At 46.2% G+C, this 21,248-nt stretch overlaps 1 protein-coding gene across 1 annotated transcript; it reads right to left on the bottom strand.

The window, feature by feature from the left end:
- Window positions 1-2,074: 2,074 nt before the first annotated feature.
- LOC134935603 (kinesin-like protein KIF19) lies at window positions 2,075-3,553 on the bottom strand. The gene has a single exon (XM_063930550.1). The coding sequence runs from the start codon at window positions 3,481-3,483 to the stop codon at window positions 2,224-2,226; it is 1,260 nt and encodes a 419-aa protein (XP_063786620.1). The 5' UTR covers window positions 3,484-3,553; the 3' UTR covers window positions 2,075-2,223.
- Window positions 3,554-21,248: the final 17,695 nt, after the last annotated feature.

Here is a 21,248-nt window from a genome sequence, read left to right as displayed (position 1 = left end):
CGCAATATTGCGAAAATACTTTTCTTTGCAGTTTCTGAGTAGCTCGAGACTTACTCTTCCAGTGCGATCAGTTCAGTGCTTGTCGTTCCTGGTTTGACGTCACAAACACACCCAGCGTTCGCCCAGACACTCCCCCGTTTCTCCAGCCACTCCCGCGTTTTTCCCAGAAACGGCAGCGTTTTTTCACACACTCCCATAAAACGGCCAGTTTCCGCCCAGAAACACCCACTTCCTGTCAATCACACTACAATCAGCAGAACGAAGAAAAAACCTAGTAATGCCGTGAGTAAACTACCAAACTTCTTAGCAAATTTACTTGGCGCAGCCGCAGTGCGAACATTGCGCATGCGCAGTTAGCGAAAAATCGCACCGATGCGAAGGAAAATAACGAGCGAACAACTCGGAATGAGGGCCTATGTGTGTCATTATGTGTATAAGGGCATTAATAATGAGCGGCATATGTGTAACAGGGTACTACTGTATGTGTGTCATTATGTGTAAAGGGACACTAATAATGTGTAGCAAATGTGTAGGGGGCACTTTGTGTGTCATTATGTGTATAAGGGCATTAATAATGTGCGGCATATGTGTAAGGGACATTATGTGTAAAAGGGCATTAATAAAGGTTGTCATAATGTGTAAGGGGCATTACTGTGTGGAATCATGTGTATAAATGCATTACTAATGTGTGGCATTATGTGTATATGGTGCTCTACTATGTGGCGTTGCATATAGAAAGGGCACTACTGTGTTATCTAATGTGAATGAAGAGCAATAGGGTGTGGTGTAATGTGAATGAGCAATTCAGTATGATGTAATGTGAATAAGGGGCTCTACTGTGAGGAGTAACGTTTAAGGTAAAGTGATACTACTGTGGGATGTAATATGAATTATGGACACTATCGCATGATCAAATGTGAATAAAGTTGCAGTACTGTGTGGCGTAATTGGAATTGGGGTTACTATTGTGGGGCCATGCCCCTTGCCAGCAGAAACTCACCCCTTTTTGGGCTGTGCGCAAAATGTACGAACTGTTCCTATTTAAAATATAGGGGGTACAAACCCCAAAATAAGGACTGCTATGGGTGAGGGGTGATGGTGCTGGGAAAGAGGTGCAAGGTCAGAGGCGGAACCAGCGGTGGTGCTAGGGGGCACCAGCCAACATCTTGCCTAGGGCACCATATTGGTTAGGGCCGGCTCTGGTCACGTGTGTGTGTGTGTGTGTGTGTGTGTGTGTGTGTGTGTGTGTGTGTGTGTGTGGTGGGGGGTTTGCAGGTTAGGGAGCGCTAGGATGATGCTTTGCCTAGGATGCATAGAGACCTTACACAGGCCTTGCCTACGAAGCAGGGAAGCTGTTGCCAGGAGCTTCCCTGAAAATAAAAAACCTAACAAAGTCTTTTCCAGCAGAACTCTGTAGAGCTCCACTATCATGCGTCCAGTCTCACCGGGCACAATTTCTAAACTGAAGTCTGGAGGAAGGGTATAGAGGGAGGAGCCAGTTCACACTGTGGAAAAGTCTTAAAGTGCCGAAGGCTCTTGTGAATCCGTCTATACCCCATGGTACTAATAGGACCCCAGCATCATCTAGGACGTTAGAGAAATGTCATTGTGAAACATAATGAACTGAAACCACGAAGAGCACAAATTATATATAAGCAGCTGAAGTACAGATGGAGCCATGCTAGTCGTGGTTCCGTCTGTAACTAAGGGCGCGCCTATCGCTGAGAACGTCTCCACCCGGCCGGGCGCGCATGACGGAGACGCACCCCGTTCACTTGAATGGAGAGCGTCTTAGTCCGCGCGCCCGGACAGAGACTCTCACAATGGGAGCGTCTCTGTGCACTCCAGGAGTGACGAGGCGGACGGATTGCCCAGTCACGCCGGGAGTGCACGCCTGTGATGGAGCCGCCTCAGATGAGCGCGGCTCCATCTGTACCCGACATTGCCCAGGTTTAAATGTTAAAGTTATTAACGTATCAAGGAGTTAGATGGAACTGTCAATATTTTACAAATAATTAGCAGCTCTTCCAACACACCAATGAGGTGGCTGCCCAGTGTCGTTTTTTTCTTTTCTTGGGGTGTCGCCAGTAGCCCTAATCCCCAGCTCTCAATTTTTTTTTTATTTTTTATAATCACCTTTACCAACACCGGTGTTCCTGCCGGCCGGCCCAAGTGGTGTTTCTGCCGGCCCAAGTGGTGTTTCTGCCGGCCCAAGTGGTGTTTCTACAGCCATCTACGTGCTAATTCTAGATATGTGTAAGAATTTGCACTGGCACGAGCTGTAGCACTGATCTCATGTGCAGACTGTAAATTCTTTGCCATAGGGACTACGCGGGGCAAATTAATCAGCGGTGCCATAGTGCGTCTCATAATAAACTGCATGTCTTTCTGCAGCACTTTGTCCCCCCTGCCCCTCTCAGCAGTACCATGGGGGACACTGTTTCTCTCCACCCGTGTCTGGATGAATTTGGCCTTGCTCCCATAGGTCATTGTGCTGCGTGACTCTTCAAAAGCACTATCTGCAGGGCTGACGTGTGCAATCATGACCATTCTGCTTTTCCCGCTCAGTGCGCCCTTTAGCAGCCAGGTCAGTTTACTGTCCCGATAGTTTATATGGCTGCCTGGTCTCTCGCGCAGTGCCATGATGCACTTTCTGAGTGCAAGGAGGGAGCGGTTGATGTAACCTCCTTCTTTCATGGTCTTGCCACTGTTTGTAGTCTGGCTTGCCCGCTCTGATCCTGCCAGGTCCACCATGTACAGGCGGCCTGTGCTAACCCCATCACTGCCTGTTTGTTTTATGGTGATTTGTAATATGGCATGGGAGCGTGATGAGGTCTTATTAGCTGCTGTTGTTGCTTCAGAGCGCCGTTTGTTTCCCATCTTCAGCAGATTCATGGCCTCCTCAGGAGTGCTAGGGGAGAACGCAGTAATCCCTAGTATTTTGGTGTTACCATATGGATCCTCTCTGAGGGCCAAAGATCCAGAAGAAGGTCTTAATAGGTCCCGGATTGTTTCATTGTAGATCTCAGCATATGACAATGATAAAGAGAAATGATCTCTCCTTCCGGTCTCCTCAATAGTCTTATACAGGTCCTTCAGGGTGCGATAAATCATTCCGGGCTCGCGAGGCTTACCCATCATAGTATAGGTCTTCCCTGTGCCTGTTGGGCCGTAGGCGAATACGGCAGCATTGTACCCAGCTAGGATGTCATCCACTATGTTCTTCATCGTGGAATCATACACAGTTTCCTGAGTAGCTGCCTGATCGAACACGTGGTTAAAGGTGAATGTTGTTTCTCTTGTCCTGCTCGAGCGCAGTACGTCATAAGGATCCTCGCCAGGGTCCTTCAGTAGCAGCGTCTGCGGACCAAGTTGGTGTGTGATGCACTGGGCTCGATTCTTAGTCTCCATCAAATTAAATGGACGGATGCGCAGAGCCACAGTCACCTGATGGTCTATAGCGTTCTGCTGTTCAGCATTCATCTTCTCTTGATTCTAATATCAGAAAAGCGTAAGAAAATTATCTGTGTGTTGGCACTAGTCCAGCAATATCAGATATGAGCCAGGAAGCAGCCAGCTGCCTGTTCTATACCCATCAGCTGCATTATGACATCATTATGACATCACAATCAGCTGCACTATGACATCACTATGACATAGGCACACACCACCACCACATATACACACACATAGTACGCACTACATACATACTGTTCACACAGCATATATACAGTACACACACCACCACCACCACATATACACATACATACACACACCACCACCACCACATATATGCCAGGGACGTGCACTCAGGGGAGGCAGGGGAGGCAGTGCATCCCTGTGATTAATTATTGAAATCATACAAAAAGATACTTATGACACACAGTCTGTGTCATAAGTATCTTCTTTATTTAATTGTAATAATTTTATGTGTTTAAATTACTTTGGGAGGCACTGATAGCAGTGCCTCCCATAGATAATGGGAACGGGGGCAGAACGAGGGAGCGGGGCCAAGCACTGGGCTGTAAAAGCCCATGAAAACAGATAGGGAAAGTGGCACTAATCCAAGTACCTCGCTGACAGGGACACCACCCCCATGTCAGCCAGGCACCAGTGATTGGACAGCGGATCCAGTGCGGGATCGCTGTCCAATCACCCACACGCGACACTGGAGGCGAAAGTGGCGGCGGGACCCAGCGGCTGTGACTGGCGTTGGAGCTACAGCAGCGACGGCTCTGAAGCGGGATTGAGGGGTGAGTGCGGTGTATGTTGTACTGGGGGCGGCCAGAGTTCTCCCTGATCATCAATCACCCTGTACGGGGTACAGATTATTTCCTGCCTGTCCCCTCTCCTGAGACCAGCAGCCATTGTATACAGTATGCAGCCGTAGATCATCTAATTGCACTTTCTTCCTACATTGTGGCTAGTGCTGCTCTCCGTGTGACTTCATAGTAGCCATATCTCTATAGTTGTTGTAATATGTGCATTTACATTATCTGTCTACTGTATGGAAATGCTGGATCTTGGAGTCATATACTGGTCTGTACTGAAGTGAAAGCGCTACACGTGACTGACAGTGATGGACCGATGGTCAACCCTCTCCGTACTTGTCTGCAGATCCCCGAGTACTGTAGTGTGGGTATTGCCACTCAGTTAGATGTCCCTCCTCTCCTCCCTTCTCTCCACTTTCCTCTCTCTCTCTCTCTCTCTCTCTCTCTCTCTCTCTCTCCTTGGACAGAGTGCTCACCTCTCCACCTGGCCCTCCAGATCCCGGATCTGCAGCAGGTAGAACTCCTTGCTGTCCTGCGACACCAGCTCCGCTGCCGCCTGTAGCCCCGGTTTCCCTCCTTCCTGGCGGCGGCGCTGCCCTTCTTCTTCTTGGGCGGCATCTTGTGATCCCTGATGCCGTGCCGGGGAGCTCAGACTAATGTTGCCAGGTGTCCCGTTACTAAGCAATGGGGAGTTGGCGGCTCCGCTGTCAGTGACTGAGCGAGCCGGGCGTATTCCACACCCTGATCTGGTCCGGGGGGCTTGCATCTTCTATGTTTTTTTCTCTCTTTCTCTCTCTCTCTCTCTCTCTCTCTCACTCTCCTCCCCCCTCCCCCATGTATTGCTTCAGGAACGAAGTTTGTAAGTATTTATTTTCATTCTTACAGGTACCCCTATTGGATTCTACTGGACAAGTGGACGTGATCGGCGTGGGATGTAGGTAAGTAATCTCTCCCTCATTTTTACAGGTACTCCTATTGAATTCTACTGGACAAGTGGACGTTATCGGCGTGGGATGTAGGTAAGTATGTGTGAGTGTGTAAGTGTGTTTTAATAAATTTTTGCTTTCAAGGTGTGTGTGTTGTGTTTTTATTTGGGTATTTTTGTTGTTGTAGAACTACAGGTACCAGCAGGCCCGTTATTTCCCCGCATGCTGGTACTTGAGGTTCTCCAAGTACCAGCAAGCGGGGGAGGCTTGCTGGGCCTTGTAGTTCCACAACAAAAAACAATATTCTTTTTTTTGTAAACACTTATGGCTATCAGCCTGGCACCCACTGCCCAGGGGTGCTGGAGACAGCCTCGGCCTTCACCCCTGGCCCTTGGGTGCCTGAAGGGGGTACCTCATGATTTAAGGGGTTCCCACTCCTCCAGGGAACCCCGGCCAGGGGTGACTAGTTGGGGGGGGGGGTGTAATTCCACGCTGCAGGGACCTACATAAATGTGTCCCCCGGCTGTGGCATCATGTCCCTGGCTAGTGGAGCCCGGTGCAGGTTTAAAAAATATGGGGGATCCCTAGATCTTTTGTCCCCTGTATTTTTAGAACCAGGACTGGACTAAGAGTCCGGTGCTGGTTGTCTAAATACGGGGAACCCCTGTCCAATTTTCCCCCCAGTATTTAAACAACCAGGACCGGCTCAAAGAGTCCGAGGCTGGTTATACTTAGGAGGGGGGACCTCACGCATTTTTTTTTTTACATTTTTTTAAACCAATCAGACCCTTTTCCATTAAGTTAATGGAATCCCTGGACAACAAAATTGCATTCATGTCCTCCTCCTACTCCCTTCCCAGTCCCAAACACTCATTTTTATTAATTTTTTCAATAAAAATTTGCAATATATCACAAGTATGTTGAGCAGGCAGGCAGCGGGCATTGGCGGCATCGGACTGAGATGCAAATTAGTGGCGGAGGGCTGGGTCAGTTGATGGTGGGCGAGTTTGTAAGCCATTGGTGGTGGGAGCGGGCATCGGCTCAGGGGCAGTAGCGGGCATTGGCTCGGCGGTGGTAGGGGTCATTGGCAGGATTCGGCGGACATTATGGCTGTAGTGCCTCACCAGCCACTAACCTCACCGCACGCCACTGGCAGAGGCCACAAAGATTCTCCGCTGGGCAGAGATACATACAAGCGCTCTGTCAGCGATATTCCATCCGGGGGTGGTCAACTGGGAAGCAGACTTCCTCAGCAGACACAATCTACATCCAGGAGAGTGGAGCCTCCATCAAGAGGTCTTCACACTAGTGACAAGTCTTTGGGGGGTTCCCCACATAAACATGATGGCGTCTCGCCTCAACAGAAAATTTCTGAAGTATTGTTCCAGGTCCAGGGACCCTCAGGGGGTGGCAGTGGATGCACTGACGCCACCTTGGGTGTTTCCGTTGGTGTACATTTTCCCTCCGCTTCCTCTCATCCCAAAGGTTCTGAGAATTCTAAGAAAAACAAAGATTCCAGCGCTCCTTGTAGTTCCAGACTGGCCAAGGAGAATTTGGTACCCGGATCTTCAGGCGTTACTGGTCGAAGATCCTTGGCCTCTTCCTCTTCGCGAGGATCTGCTACGACAGGGGCCATTTGTCTATCAGGACTTACAGCGGCTACGTTTGACGGCATGGCGGTTGAACGCCAGATTTTAGGCCGAAAGGGTATTCCCAGTGAAGTCATCCCTACCCTTATTCTTGCTAGGAAGGGTGTGACGTCAAAGCACTATCACCGTATTTGGAGGAAATATGTTTCCTGGTGCGAGTCCAAGAAAGCTCCTGTGGAGAAGTTTGACCTTGGATGGTTTCTCCTTTTTCTACAAAATGGAGTGGATGGGGGCCTTAAATTAGGCTCCATTAAGGTGCAGATTTCTGCCTTGTCAATTTTCTTTCAGAAACAATTGGCCTCACTTCCTGAGGTGCAGACCTTCGTAAAAGGGGTCCTGCACATACAACCTCCCTTTGTGCCCCCTGTGGCACCTTGGGACCTTAATGTGGTATTGACATTCCTTCAATCACATTGGTTTGAACCTTTACGTAAAGTGGAATTGAAATTCCTCACGTGGAAGGTTGTCATTTTGTTGGCATTGGCATCTGCAAGGCCGGTGTCTGAGTTAGCGGCCTTGTCTCACAAGAGCCCTTATTTGATCTTCCATGAAGATAGAGCAGAGTTGAGAACTCGGCAACAATTTCTGCCAAAGGTGGTTTCCTCTTTTCATATTAACCAACCTATTGTGGTGCCAGTGGCTACTGGCGCTTTGGCTGAGGAAAAGTCTCTAGATGTGGTCAGAGCTTTGAAAATTTATGTCGCCAGAACGGCTCCAGTTAGGAAATCAGAGTCTCTGTTTATCCTGTATGCTCCCAATAAGATTGGGTGTCCTGCTTCTAAGCAGACCATTGCCCGCTGGATATGTCAAACGATTCAGCAGGCTCAGTCCACGGCAGGTTTTCCGTTGCCGAAATCGGTGAAGGCCCATTCCACTAGGAAGGTGGGCTCGTCCTGGGCGGCTGCTCGGGGTGTCTCGGCATTGCAATTTTGCTGAGCTGCTACTTGGTCGGGGTCAAACACGTTTGCTAAATTTTACAAGTTTGATACCTTGGCCGATGAGGACCTTAAGTTTGGTCAATCGGTGCTGCAGAGTCATCCGCACTCTCCCGCCTGCTATAGAGCTTTGGTATAAACCCCATGGTTCTTTTGGTGTCCCCAACATCCTCTAGGACGAAATGAAAAATAGGATTTTAATACCTACCGGTAAATCCTTTTCTATGAGTCCGTAGAGGATGTTGGGCGCCCGTCCCAGTGCGTACTGTATCTGCAGTTTAGTTCTGGTTACACACAGGTTGTGTTATGGTTTCTTCAGCTTGTTGCTGAATTTTGTTCATGTCTGTTGGCATGGGTTCAGTTGAATGCCATGTTATTTGGCGTGTTTATGGCGTAAGCTGGTATAATGCTCACCTTGTTTGTTAATTCCTTTCCTCGAAATGTCCGTCTCTCCGGGCATAGTTCCAAACTGAGTCTGGGGAGGGATATAGAGGGAGGAGCCAGGTCACGCCCATTTGAAAGTCTTAAAGTGCCCATGTCTCCTGCGGATCCCGTCTATACCTCATGGTTCTTTTGGTGTCCCCAACATCCTCTAGGACGAAATGGAAAATAGGATTTTAATACCTACTGGTAAATCCTTTTCTATGAGTCCGTAGAGGATGTTGGGCGCCCGTCCCAGTGCGTACTGTATCTGCAGTTTAGTTCTGATTACACACAGGTTGTGTTATGGTTTCTTCAGCTTGTTGCTGAATTTTGTTCATGTCTGTTGGCATGGGTTCAGTTGAATGCCATGTTATTTGGCGTGTTTATAGCGTAAGCTGGTATAATGCTCACCTTGTTTGTTAATTCCTTTCCTCGAAATGTCCGCCTCTCCGGGCATAGTTCCAAACTGAGTCTGGGGAGGGATATAGAGGGAGGAGCCAGGTCACGCCCCTTTGAAAGTCTTAAAGTGCCCAGGTCTCCTGCGGATCCCGTCTATACCTCATGGTTCTTTTGGTATCCCCAACATCCTCTACGGACTCATAGAAAAAGATTTACCGGTAGGTATTAAAATTAGAGATGAGCGCCTGAAATTTTTCGGGTTTTGTGTTTTGGTTTTGTGTTCGGTTCTGCGGCCGTGTTTTGGGTTCGACCGCGTTTTGGCAAAACCTCACCGAATTTTTTTTGTCGGATTCGGGTGTGTTTTGGATTCGGGTGTTTTTTTTAAAAAAACACTAAAAAACAGCTTAAATCATAGAATTTGGGGGTCATTTTGATCCCATATTATTATTAACCTCAAAAACCATAATTTCCACTCATTTTCAGTCTATTCTGAATACCTCACACCTCACAATATTATTTTTAGTCCTAAAATTTGCACCAAGGTCGCTGGATGACTAAGCTAAGCGACACTAGTGGCCGACACAAACACCTGGCCCATCTAGGAGTGGCACTGCAGTGTCACGCAGGATGTCCCTTCCAAAAAACCCTCCCCAATCAGCACATGACGCAAAGAAAAAAAGAGGCGCAATGAGGTAGCTGACTGTGTGAGTAAGATAAGCGACCCTAGTGGCCGACACAAACACCGGGCCCATTTAGGAGTGGCACTGCAGTGTCACGCAGGATGTCCCTTCCAAAAAACCATCCCCAATCAGCACATGACGCAAAGAAAAAAAGAGGCGCAATGAGGTAGCTGACTGTGTGAGTAAGATTAGCGACCCTAGTGGCCGACACAAACACCGGGCCCATTTAGGAGTGGCACTGCAGTGTCACGCAGGATGTCCCTTCCAAAAAACCCTCCCCAATCAGCACATGACGCAAAGAAAAAAAGAGGCGCAATGAGGTAGCTGACTGTGTGAGTAAGATTAGCGACCCTAGTGGCCGACACAAACACCGGGCCCATTTAGAAGTGGCACTGCAGTGTCACGCAGGATGTCCCTTCCAAAAAACCCTCCCCAATCAGCACATGACGCAAAGAAAAAAAGAGGCGCAATGAGGTAGCTGACTGTGTGAGTAAGATTAGCGACCCTAGTGGCCGACACAAACACCGGGCCCATTTAGGAGTGGCACTGCAGTGTCACGCAGGATGTCCCTTCCAAAAAACCCTCCCCAAACAGCACATGACGCAAAGAAAAAGAAAAGAAAAAAGAGGTGCAAGATGGAATTGTCCTTGGGCCCTCCCACCCACCCTTATGTTGTATAAACAAAACAGGACATGCACACTTTAACCAACCCATCATTTCAGTGACAGGGTCTGCCACACGACTGTGACTGATATGACGGGTTGGTTTGGACCCCCCCCAAAAAAGAAGCAATTAATCTCTCCTTGCACAAACTGGCTCTACAGAGGCAAGATGTCCACCTCATCATCACCCTCCGATATATCACCGTGTACATCCCCCTCCTCACAGATTATCAATTCGTCCCCACTGGAATCCACCATCTCAGCTCCCTGTGTACTTTGTGGAGGCAATTGCTGCTGGTCAATGTCTCCGCGGAGGAATTGATTATAATTCATTTTAATGAACATCATCTTCTCCACATTTTCTGGATGTAACCTCGTACGCCGATTGCTGACAAGGTGAGCGGCGGCACTAAACACTCTTTCGGAGTACACACTTGTGGGAGGGCAACTTAGGTAGAATAAAGCCAGTTTGTGCAATGGCCTCCAAATTGCCTCTTTTTCCTGCCAGTATAAGTATGGACTGTGTGACGTGCCTACTTGGATGCGGTCACTCATATAATCCTCCACCATTCTTTCAATGGTGAGAGAATCATATGCAGTGACAGTAGACGACATGTCCGTAATCGTTGTCAGGTCCTTCAGTCCGGACCAGATGTCAGCATCAGCAGTCGCTCCAGACTGCCCTGCATCACCGCCAGCGGGTAGGCTCGGAATTCTGAGCCTTTTCCTCGCACCCCCAGTTGCGGGAGAATGTGAAGGAGGAGATGTTGACAGGTCGCGTTCCGCTTGACTTGACAATTTTCTCACCAGCAGGTCTTTCAAAACCAGCAGACTTGTGTCTGCCGGAAAGAGAGATCCAAGGTAGGCTTTAAATCTAGGATCGAGCACGGTGGCCAAAATGTAGTGCTCTGATTTCAACAGATTGACCACCCGTGAATCCTTGTTAAGCGAATTAAGGGCTCCATCCACAAGTCCCACATGCCTAGCGGAATCGCTCCGTGTTAGCTCCTCCTTCAATGTCTCCAGCTTCTTCTGCAAAAGCCTGATGAGGGGAATGACCTGACTCAGGCTGGCAGTGTCTGAACTGACTTCACGTGTGGCAAGTTCAAAGGGCATCAGAACCTTGCACAACGTTGAAATCATTCTCCACTGCGCTTGAGACAGGTGCATTCCACCTCCTATATCGTGCTCAATTGTATAGGCTTGAATGGCCTTTTGCTGCTTCTCCAACCTCTGAAGCATATAGAGGGTTGAATTCCACCTCGTTACCACTTCTTGCTTCAGATGATGGCAGGGCAGGTTCAGTAGTTTTTGGTGGTGCTCCAGTCTTCTGTACGTGGTGCCTGTACGCCGAAAGTGTCCCGCAATTTTTCTGGCCACCGACAGCATCTCTTGCACGCCCCTGTCATTTTTTAAATAATTCTGCACCACCAAATTCAAGGTATGTGCAAAACATGGGACGTGCTGGAATTTGCCCATATTTAATGCACACACAATATTGCTGGCGTTGTCCGATGCCACAAATCCACAGGAGAGTCCAATTGGGGTAAGCCATTCCGCGATGATCTTCCTCAGTTGCCGTAAGAGGTTTTCAGCTGTGTGCGTATTCTGGAAACCGGTGATACAAAGCGTAGCCTGCCTAGGAAAGAGTTGGCGTTTGCGAGATGCTGCTACTGGTGCCGCCGCTGCTGTTCTTGCGGCGGGAGTCCATACATCTACCCAGTGGGCTGTCACAGTCATATAGTCCTGACCCTGCCCTGCTCCACTTGTCCACATGTCCGTGGTTAAGTGGACATTGGGTACAGCTGCATTTTTTAGGACACTGGTGACTCTTTTTCTGAGGTCTGTGTAAATTTTCGGTATCGCCTGCCTAGAGAAATGGAACCTAGATGGTATTTGGTACCGGGGACACAGTACCTCCAACAAGTCTCTAGTTGGCTCTGCAGTAATGATGGATACCGGAACCACGGTTCTCACCACCCAGGATGCCAAGGCCTCAGTTATCCGCTTTGCAGTAGGATGACTGCTGTGATATTTCATCTTCCTCGCAAAGGACTGTTGGACAGTCAATTGCTTGGTGGAAGTAGTAAAAGTGGTCTTACGACTTCCCCTCTGGGATGACCATCGACTCCCAGCAGCAACAACAGCAGCGCCAGCAGCAGTAGGCGTTACACGCAAGGATGCATCGGAGGAATCCCAGGCAGGAGAGGACTCGTCAGAATTGCCAGTGACATTGCCTGCAGGACTATTGGCATTCCTGGGGAAGGAGGAAATTGACACTGAGGGAGTTGGTGGGGTGGTTTGCGTGAGCTTGGTTACAAGAGGAAGGGATTTACTGGTCAGTGGACTGCTTCCGCTGTCACCCAAAGTTTTTGAACTTGTCACTGACTTATTATGAATGCGCTGCAGGTGACGTATAAGGGAGGATGTTCCGAGGTGGTTAACGTCCTTACCCCTACTTATTACAGCTTGACAAAGGGAACACACGGCTTGACACCTGTTGTCCGCATTTCTGTTGAAATAGTTCCACACCGAAGAGCTGATTTTTTTGGTATTTTCACCAGGCATGTCAACGGCCATATTCCTCCCACGGACAACAGGTGTCTCCCCGGGTGCCTGACTTAAACAAACCACCTCACCATCAGAATCCTCCTGGTCAATTTCCTCCCCAGCGCCAGCAACACCCATATCCTCCTCATCCTGGTGTACTTCAACACTGACATCTTCAATCTGACTATCAGGAACTGGACTGCGGGTGCTCCTTCCAGCACTTGCAGGGGGCGTGCAAATGGTGGAAGGCGCATGCTCTTCACGTCCAGTGTTGGGAAGGTCAGGCATCGCAACCGACACAATTGGACTCTCCTTGTGGATTTGGGATTTCGAAGAACGCACAGTTCTTTGCGGTGCTACTGCTTTTGCCAGCTTGAGTCTTTTCATTTTTCTAGCGAGAGGCTGAGTGCCTCCATCCTCATGTGAAGCTGAACCACTAGCCATGAACATAGGCCAGGGCCTCAGCCGTTCCTTGCCACTCGGTGTGGTAAATGGCATATTGGCAAGTTTACGCTTCTCCTCCGACAATTTTATTTTAGGTTTTGGAGTCCTTTTTTTACTGATATTTGGTGTTTTGGATTTGACATGCTCTGTACTATGACATTGGGCATCGGCCTTGGCAGACGACGTTGCTGGCATTTCATCGTCTCGGCCATGACTAGTGGCAGCAGCTTCAGCACGAGGTGGAAGTGGATCTTGATCTTTCCCTAATTTTGGAACCTCAACATTTTTGTTCTCCATATTTTAATAGGCACAACTAAAAGGCACCTCAGGTAAACAATGGAGATGGATGGATACTAGTATACAATTATGGACGGACTGCCGAGTGCCGACACAGAGGTAGCTACAGCCGTGAACTACCGTACTGTGTCTGCTGCTAATATAGACTGGTTGATAAAGAGATGTCGTAGTATGTATGTATGAAGAAGAAAGAAAAAAAAACCACGGTTAGGTGGTATACAATTATGGACGGACTGCCGAGTGCCGACACAGAGGTAGCCACAGCCGTGAACTACCGTACTGTACTGTGTCTGCTGCTAATATAGACTGGTTGATAAAGAGATGTCGTAGTATGTATGTATGAAGAAGAAAGAAAAAAAAACCACGGGTAGGTGGTATACAATTATGGACGGACTGCCGAGTGCCGACACAGAGGTAGCCACAGCCGTGAACTACCGTACTGTACTGTGTCTGCTGCTAATATAGACTGGTTGATAAAGAGATGTAGTAGTATGTATGTATAAAGAAGAAAGAAAAAAAAAACCACGGGTAGGTGGTATACAATTATGGACGGACTGCCGAGTGCCGACACAGAGGTAGCCACAGCCGTGAACTACCGTACTGTACTGTGTCTGCTGCTAATATAGACTGGTTGATAAAGAGATGTCGTAGTATGTATGTATGAAGAAGAAAGAAAAAAAAACCACGGTTAGGTGGTATACAATTATGGACGGACTGCCGAGTGCCGACACAGAGGTAGCCACAGCCGTGAACTACCGTACTGTACTGTGTCTGCTGCTAATATAGACTGGTTGATAAAGAGATGTCGTAGTATGTATGTATAAAGAAGAAAGAAAAAAAAACCACGGTTAGGTGGTATACAATTATGGACGGACTGCCGAGTGCCGACACAGAGGTAGCCACAGCCGTGAACTACCGTACTGTACTGTGTCTGCTGCTAATATAGACTGGTTGATAAAGAGATGTCGTAGTATGTATGTATGAAGAAGAAAGAAAAAAAAACCACGGTTAGGTGGTATACAATTATGGACGGACTGCCGAGTGCCGACACAGAGGTAGCCACAGCCGTGAACTACCGTACTGTACTGTGTCTGCTGCTAATATAGACTGGTTGATAAAGAGATGTCGTAGTATGTATGTATAAAGAAGAAAGAAAAAAAAACCACGGTTAGGTGGTATACAATTATGGACGGACTGCCGAGTGCCGACACAGAGGTAGCCACAGCCGTGAACTACCGTACTGTACTGTGTCTGCTGCTAATATAGACTGGTTGATAAAGAGATGTAGTAGTATGTATGTATAAAGAAGAAAGAAAAAAAAACCACGGGTAGGTGGTATACAATTATGGATGGACTGCCGAGTGCCGACACAGAGGTAGCTACAGCCGTGAACTACCGTACTGTGTCTGCTGCGACTGGATGATAAATAATGATATAAAAAATATATATATATCACTACTGCAGCCGGACAGGTATATATATTATATAATGACGGACCTGCTGGACACTGTCTGTCAGCAGAATGAGTTTTTTATAGAATAAAAAAAAAAACACCACACAAGTGAAGTCACACGACGAGTGTTTAACTTTTTCAGGCAATCACAATATAGTATACTACTAACTATACTGGTGGTCAGTGTGGTCAGGTCACTGGTCAGTCACACTGGCAGTGGCACTCCTGCAGCAAAAGTGTGCACTGTTTAATTCTAATATAATATGTACTCCTGGCTCCTGCTATAACCTATAACTGGCACTGCAGTGCTCCCCAGTCTCCCCCACAATTATAAGCTGTGTGAGCTGAGCACAGTCAGATATATAATATATGCATAGATGATGCAGCACACTGGGCTGAGCAGTGCACACAGATATGGTATGTGACTGTCTTGTACTCCTGGCTCCTGCTATAACCTATAACTGGCACTGCAGTGCTCCCCAGTCTCCCCCACAATTATAAGCTGTGTGAGCTGAGCACAGTCAGATATATAATATATACATAGATGATGCAGGCATGCAGCACACTGGGCTGAGCAGTGCACACAGATATGGTATGTGACTGAGTCACTGTGTGTACCGTTTTTTTCAGGCAGAGAACGGATATATTAAATAAAACAACTGCACTGCTGGTGGTCACTGTGGTCAGTCACTAAACTCTGCACTCTCTTCTACAGTATCAGCCTCAGGTCAATCTCTCTCTCTCTCTCCTAATCTAAATGGAGAGGACGCCAGCCACGTCCTCTCCCTATCAATCTCAATGCACGTGTGAAAATGGCGGCGACGCGCGGCTCCTTATATAGAATCCGAGTCTCGCGAGAATCCGACAGCGTCATGATGACGTTCGGGCGCGCTCGGGTTAACCGAGCAAGGCGGGAAGATCCGAGTCGCTCGGACCCGTGAAAAAAAACATGAAGTTCGTGCGGGTTCGGATTCAGAGAAACCGAACCCGCTCATCTCTAATTAAAATCCTATTTTTACTCCTTCCCGCCTACATGCGATGCAACCTTCCACATCTACAGATGTAGCCACCTTTATCTTGACTGGCTGAGGCGTTTGTCCCGATCGAGCATACGCAGCGTACCAGGGCGTAGGGAGGCGCGCCTAGTCACAGAGAGGCGTACCTAATCGCACGGAGGCAGACTGAGCGTTTGGCGTTACCTTTACGTGTAATACCTGCGATAATCCACCAGATGTCGCCTTTTACAATCACCACTGCGCATGCGTGTGGTCTCCCGTAAAATACAATACTGAAATATATAATAAGGACTACTTTACTAAGCGTCTCATTACGCTGCATACAGTAAATACTCATTACGCTGCATTATTTAATACAGTAAATACTCATTATGCTGCATTATTTAATACAGTATATACGGTACAGACGCAAATAGTACAGCATACAGTATATGATCCATCTACAGTACTTTATGAATATGTGAGCGTCCAAGTCCCGCAGACAAAACAACATAAAACCAGTAGTGTACACTGTCGCAAATGGACGTGTTAGAAGTTCACTATTGCCTCTTGAGATTAGGAATTTTGTACAGTATGTTAGCGTCCTAATCCCATAGCCATTACAGCATAATCAAAACCAATGGATTTATTCATCTGTCTGCGGCGAAGTAGTGAAGTGTTCCGCTTCCTATACTCAGAGTCCCGAGTTCGATTTCTAAAGTACGAATGCATGTTAGTTTTTTCCAGACACTTTATTATTTTTTTATTCACATAAACCAGGGCAAAGCTGCAGGAGCGGTCCTGTTAAGGTTCTATGCACCGTACAGTACACATACAATTCTGTAGCAGGGCAGACTCAATTGAAATGGCTACCACCTATGACTCCTTGCTCCACGGAGGCCCTAGGCTACGGAGCAAGTAACAGTCCAGATTTTGCAGGCTATGGGGCAATGCTGAAGGAGCATCACAATCCCCTAGCTAAAATACACAGGGGCGATAGGACTAAGCGAGGTATATGCACATAACGATACACTGCAAAGTTCCCCATGGTTTTAATTATGCCTTTTCTTTGAACACAGTATTTTCGACTGCCTCGCCCTACACCCATCCCACTTTCCCCTTCCCCCCTGGGAGCCTGCAATGTACATGCAGTAGACAGGGAGGGAGTTCCGATCAGGTTACAAGACGTGCAACAGTATACTACTGTATGTAGGAAAATCCCCCGCCCACTCTGATTTATGTGAAACCTGTGTGCACCCTTCCATTGAATGTATAACAAAGAAAAAAAATAATAATAAAGTGAATGTTACAGGAACACATTAAAAAAAGGTTGGCACTTCCTTCCCATTGGTGTTGGTTTATGCCTTAGGGGACTCGGACGCAAATACTTGTATTTGAAAAGCACGTATTTTCCACTGCCTCTCCCTACCCCCATTGCCCTTCCCCCCTGGGAGCCTGCACAGGTCATGCAGTGGACAGGGAGGGAGTTCAGGTCAAGTACAATACACAAATGCCGACAATCTACAGTACTGTGTTGCTCAGTTAGTTGCGTCGGAATACACTAGTTTATACTCATTACCGCTGTGTATTTGTATATAGCGGAATGAATCGCTGCTGCATATTTACTTTGATTTATGTGAAACCTGTGTGCACCCTTTCATTGAATGTATAACAAAGAAAAACAATAATAAAGTGAATGTCACGGGAACATATAAAAAAAAAAAGGTTGGCACTTTGGGACTCAAAGCTGGGACTCTCAGTGTGGGACGTAAGAGCCTTCATCGCTAGGTTGGTATGGAAGAGGAGACAATTAGCTACCAGAGGGTACCAACTCCAAGTTTCTGTGACCCCCACAAGGCTCATGGCAAGCGTCGGAACCCATGGTGGGTCTGAATTAACGGGCCCATTATAGTCTATGGGAAAATGAGTCCACTTTGCGTACTGATATCTCTGGTTCTGGGTGTCCCAGAGACTCGGGACTGGTACCATTTAAAAGAGGAGACTCTTCGCTTTCAGGGCAGACCAACGACTAGTTTATGTGACACTGGAAAGGGAAACAGTAAGCAACCGTGTATCGGGTCCCCTCCAGTTGTCCGCCTAGCTTGCACAGGATGCAGGGTTTCTGGCTAGATAGGAAATACTGTACAGAAATGCTAAGCATGGTAATTTGACATCCAGGAACATAGGGAGGAGTTTATCTCTCTCCATTATACTTAGAAAAATTACACTTGCCACTGTACGTTACAAGCTGTTCGTGCTAATTAGTACAATAGTAGAACATACTGTACAGAGATACTAAGTACAGTGATTTGGCATCCACAAACTTAGGGAGGAGCTTTAATATCTCTCCATTGTAATCTTTCTAAGTATAATGGAGAGAGATAAAAGCTCCTCCCTAAATTCCTGGGTGCCAAATAATAGTCTTTAGTATCTCTGTATAGTATTTTCAATTAGGGTACTAATTAGCACGGACAGCTTGTAAAGTACAGCGGCAAGTTTAATCTTTCTATGTAAAATGGAGAGAGATAAAAGCTCCTCAGTAAGTTCCTGGATGCCACATTACTATACTTAGTATTCTGTACAGTATTTTCTATTAGGGTACTAATTAGCTCTAATTAGCTATTAGTTAAATAGCAGGATGGCGGGATTCTCTGCTATTCGTCCATTGTTCCAAGAATTTTATTGGATGTTGGAACTGTCAATCTGTCGTATGAGGGGAGAACCTTTGTGGAATGGGATTTGCTTCATTTCCTGCTATGAGCACAATTAAGGCTTAATTGCCTAGTCCTGTGGTAGATGTTGGGTTAAACTAAACTTAGATAAAATTGGTGAAATGGAAGAAGCACCTGTGTTTATACACCAACTGGGAATGCTAATGATGAAACAGAAAATAAAAATAAAATAAAATATCGATAAAGACCTTAATGGAATATAAATATATATCTGATATAAATGCTGAATATAGACTGGAAAATGATAGTGATGTTGGTAAAATAAATGAAAGCAAAAATAAAAATAAATATAAATAATAAAAATAAAAATAAAATGAAATGAAATAAAAATAGAATAAAATCAAGAAGAATCAAATAAATATATATATATATATATATATATATAAAACAAGCTCAAGTAATGTGAAGCTATGTAAAATTAGCTTGAATCTGAATAAAAATGTAGTACAGATGAGTGTATTGGTAATACTTGGGTATCCATCTGATGGGATATCTGAATTAACTAATATATTGTGTTGAGAGTCCAAAGTCTCAATTATAGCTGTTTTTGGATCTCAGTTATAGCTGTTTTTGGATCCTACTTGCAGATGATAGATCTAACTTCATTATCAAGGTTTAACCCTTTTGGTGCCAATGTTCCTAAAGCATTATGGTGCGCAGTTCTTCTTTGTTGATTCTCTGTATATAATCCCCTCCTCTCCAGTTCTTTTTCACCTCTTTCAGTCCTGTGAATTTTAGTAATGTGGGATTTGAATCGTGATGGTCCCTAAAATGTAAGGAAAGCGGGTGATCATCTGTTTTTCTTATATTACGGATATGCTCGTTAATTCGAGTCTTTAGTGGTCTGATGGTTCTTCCTACATATTGGAGGTGACACGGGCACTCTAAAAGATATATGATGCCTTTGCTGTGGCAGGTGATTCTGTCTTTAATTTTGTATATGTAGGAATTGGTGGTGGATCTCTTGGTGATGGTTGGTAGGGTACTTCTCGCTTTTGTCACTTGGCAGCATGAACATGTCCCACAGTGATAAAAAAACCCTTTCTTTTGCGTACCATCTATTGTGGTTTGTATCAGATTAGATGGGGGTATGTGACTGTGTGTGAGTTTCTTCCTAATATCAGGTGCCTTTCGATAGATGACCTTTGGATTCGGGGGTAGAACTTCTGCTAAGATGTCATCCTGTAGTACTATTGGCCAATGTTTTTTTATGATCTTTTTTATCTGGTGGGCTTGGTCTGAGTATTGTGTGATGAATAATGGATCTTCAGTTTGCGTTCTCTGCCTGGGTTTCTCTTTATATGTCAAAAGTGAGGATCTATCAATCTTTTTGACCTGTTCGAATGCTGTTTGTATAGTCTCAGGGTGATAGTTTTTCTCTCTAAACCAACTCTAATATTGTATCTATTAAAAACACATTTTATTCCTAAAACAATAGTATGTACTTCAGTTTAAAAATGAATACATCATAAAAAATGCATGCATATCAAGAATAAATGATTAATAATGTATACTTCATACAAACAAATGGATGGGGTTACCCAATTCGCCAGGATATGGAAATGTGAGATAATATGGGGTCCGTTCCAAAATTATTCCCCTATATTGGTTAAGTCCAGCATTAACAAAGTCTCAGAGATAAGCAATGTCCAATGGAATGGCAAATTACCGTTAGAGGATGGTATGCTTTTTAATGATGAGCTCCTCATGCAGTACGGTGGGTGCACTTCCTTCGTGCAATTTTGCTAATTGTATTCTCGGAGTTGAAGTTGGTAGTCTGGACAAAGTTAGGGGATGGTCCGGTCCTCCGCTGAAAAGGTTCCTGGCGAGGGTCCCTTGTACCACTGACGCGTTTCGCTGCAGTCAGCTTGCAGCTTTTTGAAAAAGCATAGAGGGAGGAGCCAGTTCACACCCAGTAAAAGTCTTTTTAGTGTGCCCAAGCTCCTGCGGATCCCTTCTATACCCCATGGTCCTTTTGGAGTCCCCAGCATCCTCTACGGACTAGGAGAAAAGGATTTACCGGTAGGTATGAAAATCCTATTTTCTCTTTCATCCACTAGGAGACACTGGAAGCTTACGCAGGGGAATAGAGGCGTGGTTGCTGGGAGTCGTCACATACTAATTTAGAAGTGTGTAGCTCCTTCCCCTCTAGTACCCATCATCTCCCAGTTAGAAAAATGTGACAAGGGAGCTAGTCACACTGGAGCTTGCTCCAGCTTTTTGCTAGATTTTTTTCCTTTTTTTTTTTTTTCTTATATATTTTGATTACAAGACTTTCCCTGCATAAATGTTATCTACAGCAGGGATCCGGAAAGGTTACCAGGGTTCAGAACAGCCTCTGCTACACCTCTATGCGCAGGGACGTGCGGTGAGCTAAATGGCTCAGGAGGCACTGGCTAACCCCAGAGCCAGCTTTACATGCAATATATGAGCCAAAGGGTACATCTAAGCATTATACACAGGTGCAGCATTATAAACTCCTAGAAATCTGGTGAGTTTTGATTAGAGATGTGTGGAAAGGATTCACAGGTGAGGCACTGCCATACCTGCCATAGACTTTTTACTACAGAGTTTGGGCTATAAAAATAATTAGAATAATGCAAAGAAGATATTTCAAACAAATTATCAGTATTTTTCATATATTTTATTCAGTCAACACTCTGGTTTAAGCGTAAGTATGACAGAAAAGGCTCTGCCTCACCCCACCGCACGTCACTGTCTATGAGAAGCCTGCAGCACCTCACAAGAGATGCTAACGGCTCTCCAACATGCACAGCTCGGCAGTACCGCTTTCCCCCGGCAGATCAGGTGCTCACAATTCAGGAGCAGGGT

This window comes from Pseudophryne corroboree, chromosome 6 (assembly GCF_028390025.1).
Source record: "Pseudophryne corroboree isolate aPseCor3 chromosome 6, aPseCor3.hap2, whole genome shotgun sequence".
Lineage (NCBI taxonomy): Eukaryota > Metazoa > Chordata > Amphibia > Anura > Myobatrachidae > Pseudophryne > Pseudophryne corroboree.
The sequence above is the reverse complement of the archived record's forward strand: the minus strand, read 5'-3'. Positions and strand labels throughout refer to the sequence as shown.